This window comes from Cicer arietinum, chromosome 4, assembly GCF_000331145.2.
Source record: "Cicer arietinum cultivar CDC Frontier isolate Library 1 chromosome 4, Cicar.CDCFrontier_v2.0, whole genome shotgun sequence".
Taxonomy (NCBI): Eukaryota; Viridiplantae; Streptophyta; class Magnoliopsida; order Fabales; family Fabaceae; genus Cicer; species Cicer arietinum.
The window spans coordinates 549,574-560,467 of NC_021163.2; the positions used below are offsets into that span (position 1 = coordinate 549,574).

Genomic DNA, 10,894 nt, shown 5'->3' on the forward strand with positions numbered 1-10,894 from the left:
AGAATGGTCAAGTCATCGATAAACGTCCAGGAGGGACAATGGGTCACGAATAAGAAAAATAAGGATAAGGTATCAACACCGAATCTTTTAATAATGACCTAGAAAATAAGGTTGCAAATAGTCGGGTCAATTCAAAAGATTGAGGCAAACATTGCAAACTATCAATGAGGTTAAGTTTCATAACATGAAGAAATATCCTCTCCAAGGATGCTTTAAACATAAGAGAAATATTTATATATACAATGAGACATGATAGGTAGTCAGCATGGAAGACTTCGTTGCTAATAAAACAAAAGAGATGTCCAACATTGGCACATCTCCTGATGATGAAGCAAAAGAGGAAACTACCATCAAAGAGTCAATTGAACGATATAATGCCCCATCTGAGAAAACAAAGTTTGAAAGGTCATTGATGCAATAGACTTCCCAAAAATTAAAGAGGGTGACAATGGTCTTGTTGACCTCCACAAGTTATAGATTCGATTTTATATTATTTTGCATCAACAATGAATATGATGATTTAAAGTCAGCAATTGGACTAATTCATTTGGAGTTTCGAAGTAATGGTCAACAATTAAATAATACAGAAGGAGATGCCTTTGTGGATGATACATAATGAACTACTGTAGTCGAGACCAAAACCACCGGTTATTTTGAAAACATACTATTTATAGGATAAAACATTTTGAAATCATTGTGTATCCAAGCATGCATCAATGCTAAAAATATTCAGTTGAGTCTTAATTTATTGACGAAGAAGACATAATGAATGACATGTCCCTATTAACATCAAAATGGATAGTTTCAAGGAGGCGACTTCCAATTTTCTTGTATTATTAATTATTGTTGTGATAGTTCGACCTAATGAGACTCTCAAATTTATTTGTAACTAATGGGAATCCCTTAAATACAATTATCTTATATCTTAAGGAGAAATTGAATTCACATTAGGAAGTGTACACCATCTACCATTTACCAGAAACTCAAGATTTAAGTTGGGGATAAAATTAAAATTGTTAAGACCAATAACAATTGAAAAAAATATGTTTGATGTCTCGTTTTACTCAGATCATTTGAATCTTGTTGATGTACTTGGAAGTATGTAATCTAACCATTGAAAGCATGGAATCTTGTTGATGTACTTGCATCTCTCTTATTAACGAATCCACAATAAAATTAATTAGCACACTAAAATAATTTTGCTGGCATTTACTTTTTTTGTATATCATAGTCGAAGAGTGTGCAGTCCAGTGATAATCAACCGGTTTTGTTTTAATACAAGCTGTAGCAAGTCTTATAATATATAAATTAAATAATTTAAATTATTATTTTCTACTATTATTTAGACTTGTGGCAAAATGACATTTTCAGTTTAAAGAATATATACACTCCATCATAAACAATCTTCCAATAGGAAATAAAACAAAAACATCAAAATAATATACTGATTAATTATTTTAACTATTTTATGATTTAAATATATATATATATTAAAAGTCGGACTTTTTCTTATAAATAAAATTAAAAAATTAAAAAATGATTTTCTTACATATAAAGTAGTATTTGGAAAATAGTATCTTAAATTTATAAAATAATCATTTTATTTTTGGCTCAAAAATGAAAATGTTTTTTTTTCTTGACAAAAAAATGAAAATGTTCATTCCACTAAAGATTTGGAATTGGTCAGGACCAAACAAAAAAAGAATTTGGAATGGGTGAAGTAATAGAGGTAGTAGTAAAAGTGTGGGGACAAGCAAAATTTGTAGCCGCTCTACTAACGTATGATCTGCTATATTAGTTACCTCTTAATAAACTCGACTCTACATTCTAGTATAGGGAAGATAAGGTTTACACTTTGAGTAGCATATTTATTCTTATTAATTATTTTGATTACTTTTACTGAACTTTTTAGGTATATCAAGATAGTTAATATTATCAATAAGATTTTGTTAACTAAATTACAACGTCTTCGTGTAGATTATGAAAACGCGACAATGCAATAAAGAGTACTATTAAGTCAACGTATAAAAAAATTAAAATTAAAAACAAAATCTTAAATCAACAATTCAAAATCAAATTTAAAAAGTTGATAACAAAATAAACAACAAAAACAAAATCAAGAGTATTGTTTAGTTTTTTATTGATTAGAGTTGGGATTAAGGGTGATGGATATAAATGAGATTATGATCATCTACCAAAAACTCTCTTTATCTTTCTATTTCTTTCATTAATTTTTTCTCTCTCTTACTTTTTACTTTTTTTTCTATAAAGATTCATTTGGTTTGTAAAAGAAAGATAACATAAAAAATAAAAAAAAAATAACTGTTCGATTATTTGGTTTGAGAGAAAATGATTAAAAGAAATAAATAAGTATATATTAAAAGTGACATAAATATCCTTGAGTAGAAATAAGATGTGACGAAGAAAACAAACATATTCTCAAAATTTTAGATAAATACAAATTAAAAAATAATAATATATAGAATAAAAATATTAATTATAATTTGAAATAAATATTAATAATTATTTTATCAACAAAATAGAATAAAAGTAAAATATATTTAAATGGTTTTTTTACGTAATAATAAGAAAAAAAATGTTAACTAGGAAAAACTTATTATTTTAATTCATACATTAAATCAATTTGAACATAACTGTTTTTTATTTATTTATTAAAACAATAGTGTAATTTTTATTAACCATCGACTATTTTTAACATTTTCTTTCTAAATCTACAAAAAAGTTTTTTGTAAATTTTTTTTTATACCTTGATAGTGATGTTCAAAGAGAAAAATATATTTAGAAAAACGAGTTTTTTTACTTTTGTTTTTTCTTTCTATTCTTTGCACAATCACAATTTCAATCAAGTGTAGGAATTGATGAGAGAAATAGAGAAACAGAGAGAATTTTTGGTGGAGATGATACACTTGACTACAATAATGTGTGAGGGAGGTGGGGTGGGGAGAGGAAACAAAAGGAGTTCACTTTTTAAAATTTTTTGTTTTTATTTGTTGTCTCAATAGAAATATGTTTTTGGGTTTAATATTTTTTTTCTGCAAACTTTTTAATTAGTGTTATTTAAAATAAAAACAATATATAATTTTTTATTGTAAAAACTAATGAAAATGTCTCTATTTGAAGAATATAAAATAGTATAATCTAAATAAAATAATTTATATGAACTAAAATTAGATTCATCTTATATTACAAAGATTAAAAATAATATTAATTCAAAAATTTATTTATATTTAATTAAATAGATTGGTTTGGTTAGTCTAAATCGTTTTTTCAGCATCATATAGTCTAACTTTTTTTAGTTAAATAAACTTTCAAAAACTATAAGTGTTGACTATTTAAAAAAAAATGTTATGTCTGAGTTGGCTAAGACTAAATCATATGTTCTTGTTAGTAGGTGTGAAATTTTTCTACCTCTAAACGAGAGTTAAGTAAAATCAGACAAAAAATTATTTTAACAATGATTCAAACTTGTTTATCCCGAATGTTTTGTTTTTAACTCAAATTCATTAATCATCTAATTAAGCTATCTATTTGATTAAAGTTAAATAATATTTTTGATGGTTACACCATCAGTATAACAAATTCTACACTTTCAATAAATGACATTCACTCATATACGAAACATTAGAAGTTATTATAGTTAAAATAAAAAGTTTTTAAAGATATAAAACTTATATACCGATGACTTTTACACTGATAATATAAATAAATTAAAATTTTTAAGTTATATTAACTTAAACCAAGTTTATGAAATATCAAATAATTTAAAAATAAACTATTATTTTAATACTACACATAATTTATTTATAATTTTTTAACGTTAATACTACCTTAGTCATTATACTAGTATAAAACTATTGAAATTTTTCATTTTTTTTTTCTTTTTTATAAGAGCCCATTCATATCAACTTCATTAATTATTTTTTTTACCATCACACACCTAATTAGTTAGGATCTCCTTTTCATTTTTTTTTTCTTCATTTCTCTTCTACATTTTGTAATTTTGAAGTATATTAAATATATTTGAACTTATCAAATGTTACATTATTAAATTTATATTTTTAAAATATTGGTTATGGAAGAAACGGTGAGGGTGGAAAATCTTAATTATGTTATATTTTTTTATAAAAAAACTATCTTAAAAATATAAATTAATTATCTTTACTAAAGAATAAACTTATAAAACAATACTAATTGTCAATAAATTTATTATTATTACCAATATTTTTAATTATTGTGATTTAGTTAATGAAATTCTATTGTGAAAAATCTTACATTCTTAAAAGAAATGGATCACAACATAATAACATAATGTATGCACATATTGTTTTTACCTTTTTAGGTAAAAGGACAAGATTGAAAATATATTTATACACTAATCAAATCATAAACTATTAGTAGATTACTTTAATTTTTAAATTTAAACTACAACGAGGACTACCACCTATCTCATTAGTAGTCACAAAACACTAGTAGAATGGACTTGATACATGATGGAAATTGCTTGATCCAAACATACAAAATAAAAATACAATGATATTTTCGCCTCTAATATATAGGAGTCACACATAATAATAATGATATAGTTGAAATCATTTTATTTATTAGATGTTGGCATCCATGGCAATTATGGTGCTGAGGTTCATAGGGTTCATATAATAAGAGGATCCATTGAACATGTCTCGAACAATAAACTCCAAAGCACGTTGAGTTGGGTGAAAGGGGTCCCAAAATGCATAGACATCACGATTTGGGCATAGATTTGACAATGTGGTGCATAATCCCACTCCATTAAAACGTCCTTGACCACAACAAGCCATCTTTGATGTAACAAAACCTGTCCATATCAACAAATAAAGATGAGTTAAAGATACTCAAATAAAAGCCAATTAAGTAATAAAATTTTAAAGGATGAAATATATATTTAATCGCCAGATTAATTTTTTTTTTCCAACGGTTTTAGTCTAATTTGTTAAGTTTAACTTAGGTCGCCTTCAAATTTTTATATAACTTTTTAAAGACATATTTAAAATATTCTTAACATCTCCCCACTAAAATTTAGAAGTAGAATTTTTTTATAAAGAATTAAATATGATTTCTTAGCCTCATAAGTTCAATAAATAAAAATAACGAAAAATCTGGACCTACAAACTGAATTGAATTTTGTGTTTATGTTCTTTTAGAAACTTTTATCATAACACATAAATGTAAGTATATGCAAAGTTTAATAATGTCTCTATTTATTTTAATTTTTATAAAGACTAAAACTTCTTATAGAAAACATTGTAGAGAATAAAAGCAATAAAAAACTTTAAAAAAAATAAAAATCTAGAAGAACTAAAAGTATATTTAACTAATTGTAAAAGGAAAAGAGAAAGGGAGTGAAATTTAGTAAATGTTGAAGAGACCAAAATCTTGAGGATTGGTGATGAAATTCATGTTCATTTGATAGGCATTGACAGCAATAAAAACATCTGAGCCCAATTGGGTGTTGAGATCTTTAGTCATTTGAACTAAAAGTGAGTTGAAGATTTGAGCAGCTTGTTGTAACTCATTTACACATTCTCCATTTGTGCTTCTTGTAGCTAGCTGAGAAGGAACACAACCCAATGGGCCAGTTCCGGTTACAAGCACCCTTCTAGCTCCCAACTCAAATAATCTCTGCATTACAATTAGATAAACATTGGCGATAAAAAATATATGAAAGGTGTTAAAATTTCCATTAATAACTAGAAAGTGCATGTCTCAATCAAATGAGTTATTACTCCTGGTACGATTTTCCACTTCAACTGAAAGAGAAAGGGAAGTACTCACTAATAATAATGGGTGATAGTAACAATGATAATAACAAGAATTTGATAAAGTGAATAAATATTGATATAAAATTATATGTGATTGATGAAACATATATGTATATCAATAATTAATTTAATTATTAATAATTTATATTATTTTATAAAGTGATTTGCTCATTTTAAATAATCAAATTCTAATAATAATATTTTTTTTTTTAAATAAAAAGTTACGTACATAATAAGGATCCATTACTTACTCTTTTTTTTTTTTTTTTACAGTAAATCCATGACTTACTAAATACAGTGGTCTACACTAATATCGTCAAGCTAAAACCCTTTTTAAAAAAGAAAGTAAAAACTTCTTAAAACACAACAGTTTTACCCATATTAATTAAATGTCAATTTAAATACATTTTTGAGTAATTGTTAGGTAAACAAAAACAATGATCTTACACATGTTTATTTATTTATTTTTATAATCCATATTTTTGGTGTACAGTTACAAAAATTAATCTCCACAGTTAATAACCAATTAAAAGTTATTAAAGAATTATATATATATATATATATATTGATAAGAGATTAACTCTTAACAAAATGGTTAAGAAACACGTGTATAGAACCTTCAATCACATATATTAGAATTTTATATTAGTCTTAGTTAAGGCAACAATGAGTGGTTTTGTATTTTTCTTTTATATATTGATGTGCTTGTTGGGTATTTTTCCACTGGACTATGTCAATAAATAAATGAATGTTAAATTAATAAATAAAATAAAATAAAATAAAATATATTAAAGAAACAAAAAATCAACAACTCCTTTAAGTCATGAGGTTTTTTTATTAATTTAATTTTTATTTTATTTGTTAAAAAAAAATTAAGTCATGAAAATGCAATCTACTACAAAATAATTTATTTGAGTTGGCTGTATCTCTAACTTAAAATAAAAAAAATAAGATATCTGTAGAATATTTTTGTATATAAATTTGAACGTGAAGTATAATGAATTTTTTTTAAAAGAGGATATGGTGAAAAAATATCGATCCTTATTTGATTGAAATATGTTAATAAGAGTGAGTAGTGAAATATGCATTTTTATTGGCCATTAGAAATTATCGCAAAATTTTTTTAGGTTTTAGTGGCAGTTAAATGAATCTTTATCGTATTTATTATAATTGTTCTAAAACTTTTAGCGACACTATACACCCGGATCATGAAATAATAATCAATAAAACTTTTAGAGATATATTATAATGCCACTAAAGATTATAATAATTGCCGCTAAAAGTAGTTTTTATTATAGTGTACATATATTTGTAAAGGTAAACAATATTTTCAGAATTAAATCGGTCGGTCCAACTAATTAAATTGAAAATCGGTCATATTGTGGGTTAGTTTGATTTTCATAAATTGCAAATCTATCAGAATCAAATGGGACTATTGAATCGCAATTGGTTCGGCCAGTTAATTCCCTCCCTAATTTTTTTTTTAAGAATCTACTTTCATTTATTAGTCATTCAATTCACCAATTCTATGTTTTAAAACATTACAATAATTATAATAAAAACAAAAAGTGATCGAAAACAAACGGTTAGGGATGAAAGAGAGAATTACCATAAGTATTTTATGATATTCAGAGACAATATAGGTGCAGAATTGTGGCACAGTAAATTGTTGAGACCTAGCAGAAAGTGGAGTCAGAAAATAGTTGTTTACAAAATCATTACCACCAAGTGTCATAAGTACCAATGCTCCATTCACTATTCTCTTTGCTTCCACAACCCCTACTTCCCTACTCAATCGTTGTTGGTACTGTTTGAACAACGAAAATTGTTCAAACATTCTTAATATTCCCACCTGCATTTATATATTCCACATCATTGTAATTAACATATCCCCAAATTAATTCGTTGATTAATTAAGCAGTATAATTAATTTTGTTTTGAATATATTAATTCATAATTTGAACTAAATATTTACTCTTATATTTGAGTAAGAGAGTATATAAATAGATAAAGAGAATTAATAAAGCATGATTTACAAATTGAATGCCGGTGTCATTAAGGATTCCTATCCCTGCTGAAGCAAAATTGGCCCCAACTAATAGCTTTTGTCCGTTCAATTGAGGACTCAAGTATGGCAAAATGGGTTCAGATCCAATTTGCTGGCCTACTCCATCATAATGTTTCATATGTTAGCATTTATTAGTTCAAAGCTACAAAATTTATTAAGAAAACATTCATAGTAAATATTTGACAATCCTAAAATTTGACGTAATCACACTATGCTATTATGATTTTAGTAAAAGTTACACTTTAGAGTTTTAACAAAATCAGAGTATCTAATAGTAAGGGTGTCAATTTTAACCTACACATAATATAATGTATAAAATATATCATATATTAATATAAAAATGATGATGGTAATGTTACTGACTTATGAGGTCGGGGAGGTTGAAACCATTGGAGAAGCGGCCGGTAGGACGACGAGTTGGATAGTCAATGCCATAAGGAGGAGAGTTGGCGCGTGCCGTGGTTGGCAAATAGTTGTTGTTACCATTGTCAACCAGCGAGTCGCCGAAAACAAAGAAAGCACGGGCTGATTCGGTTCTCATCGGAACTACGGTGCCGATGGTGACCAAAACAAGGTGGAGAGTGATGAGAATTACTCTCATGTTTGTCATAATGGTGTGATGAGAATTTGTTGAGAACCACATTTTTTTTCAATTGTACATTCTAGGATTCAGATGTAGTGGCTTTATATATGCCTCTGATATGCATATGTCATGTTTCTACTTTTACTTGTCATAACCAATGTGAGGAATATGACAATGATAGATCGCTAACTTGCTGTATTTTGGTTGAAGTTCATTATGAGCTCACATTTTTTGCAATGTCAGGGTATACAATGTACATAATGAAGATTATCAAATTAGTTATGTTGGTATATTTGATTATATATTTGGAGTTCAACTTGCATGTGCATTCCATGTTTATATTAAAGTTTGACTTTGAATTATTTGAACCAGTCAATTTATCTATTTGCATAAATATTTGTGAGACTTTTAAAACCGATCAAAACCGAGCAGTTTGAATTATTTTAAAGGTATGAATGATTGTGACGTACTAACAATGTAAAACAATTAAAGATATTTGTGAGATGTGAACTATCAATTCTCTTATTTGATACTTTTTACTCTATTTTTTTATTAAAAAAAATCAGATTATTAATATTGATTTAAAAAGTTGTTTTTCTTTTTTTCATTTTTTCCAACTTGATAAAAAAAAAAAAAAAACATAGCTACCTAATAGGGCGGTGTATATGATGTAAATAAACATAAAAGATATCTCAAATAAATATATTCCAGGACGAACAATAAGTTAGTCTCTAATATTTTAAAATAGTTTATAAATTTATTAAATGTTACTCAGTTAATTAGTGAGTATGATGAAGTACCATTTCCACTTACATCACAAATGAAACTTCTTCATGCAGATACAAACCACCACAATGAAATTTATAACAACACCACGTCTTAGTCCTCCATCACCAAATTAGTTGCCTTTTGCGTCCTGCAATTCCAAGTCAGCCTTGATAGAAGCTCGATCCAAATGCAGTTTTTATTATATTTTGATTTTGTTATTTGTTTTGGATATAAATGACATGTTATGCCTTTAGCTTACGGATGATCTCTATATTTTGGATGTAAATGACATGTTATGTCTTTAGTTTATGGACATCTCTACTTTTTTTAATGTTATTTTTGGATGTGTTATGCTTTAACTTATGCATATGCATATGATTGACCTCTACGTTTTGGATGTTATTTTGACTTGACATTAAAGTTGGTAAATTCTAACTAGTTTTTTAAACAACAAATGTTACTATTTTGTTGATAGTGAAAATCAACTCTCAACTATGTTATCACTCTAATATTTATAATTCCTCACTTCAACCATCAATTAATTTAAAAAATCAATTTTTATTATACGATTAAATATATTTTAATCAGAGCCGGTCATAATCTTGTGGGACAAGAACATTCACATAGAATTTTTAATTAGGGTGGGTACCAAATTTTTAAGTTAGAGATAAAAGAAGGTAAAGAAAGAAAAAATCTCTATACGAATTTTTCTATACTCAAACAACATAGTTATAGGTGTTGAACTCAAATATCTAACTGAACCTAATCCAACTTATTTAAATTCGGATTTAGTCTGAACTAAACTCATTTAAACTCAATGAGTTATCTAATTCAACTCAATCCAATTCATTCAAGTTCGAGTTTAATCTGAACTAAACTCATTTAAATTCAATGATATTCGATTTAGGTAGTTGATTTTACATTTTAAATTTGCGCATATGCGAATCCAACCCAATGACATGTCATAAAATTTTTATATATTTTTTTCTATTATTGATGTATAATTATAATTTAATTATTAAATTTTATTTGAGAATTTAATGTAAATTTAATTAATTTAAGTGTTTTATTGTGTCTATGAATGTATTTTATGTATTGAATATTGTATGTTGAGATATAATTTCATGATTTGTTCTAATATTTATTTATGAACTGCAAATGCAACTCAACTCAATCTATTCTTGATTGAGTTGATTTAATTCAAATTTAGTATAAAAATACATATTGAAAATTCAATTCAACCCAAATAAAATTAAGAATTTGATCAAAACTAACCCACCTTGTAAACGCTCTAAATATAGTTGCAGAATTGTGGCATGTTAATTGTTAAAACCTAGCAGAAATTGGAGTAGAAAATAGTTGTTGACAAAATTATTACCACCACCAAGTGTTATAAGTAGTAATGCTTCATCCACCACTATCTTTGCCTCCTTAGCCCTACTACTCAACTCAATCATTGTTGTTATTGCACAAAAAAAAAAAAATATTGAACACATAATTATAATTAATTTAATATCTTCAGAATTAATTTGTTAATTAGATAATTTTGTTTCGAATTAATGTTTCATGTGAATCCTTTCGATGCCAGTTTAAAAAAGTTAAAAAGAATTAAAGCATGTGTTACTTAATTTATAAATTTAATTGGGGTATCATTAA

At 26.2% G+C, this 10,894-nt stretch overlaps 1 protein-coding gene across 1 annotated transcript; it reads right to left on the reverse strand.

Annotated features, from left to right (window-relative positions):
- Window positions 1–4,340: 4,340 nt before the first annotated feature.
- On the reverse strand, window positions 4,341–8,536 carry LOC101506506 (GDSL esterase/lipase At4g28780). The gene is made up of 5 exons (XM_004494972.4): window positions 8,251–8,536; window positions 7,856–7,983; window positions 7,429–7,671; window positions 5,427–5,679; window positions 4,341–4,855 (listed from the first exon to the last, which is right to left on the reverse strand). Exons 1-5 carry the CDS (start codon window positions 8,528–8,530, stop codon window positions 4,623–4,625), a joined length of 1,137 nt encoding a protein of 378 aa, XP_004495029.2. The 5' UTR covers window positions 8,531–8,536; the 3' UTR covers window positions 4,341–4,622.
- Between the last annotated feature and the right edge of the window lie 2,358 nt (window positions 8,537–10,894).

Coding starts and splice junctions, on each gene's coding strand:
- LOC101506506 (XM_004494972.4), bottom strand. CDS start 8,530: ATGTGGTTCTCAACAAATTCTCATCACACCATTATGACAAACATGAGA. Junction 7,672..7,855: donor ATGACACCGGCATTCAATTT/GTAAATCATGCT, acceptor ATATAAATGCAG/GTGGGAATATTAAGAATGTT. Junction 4,856..5,426: donor CACCAATCCTCAAGATTTTG/GTCTCTTCAACA, acceptor TGATATGGACAG/GTTTTGTTACATCAAAGATG.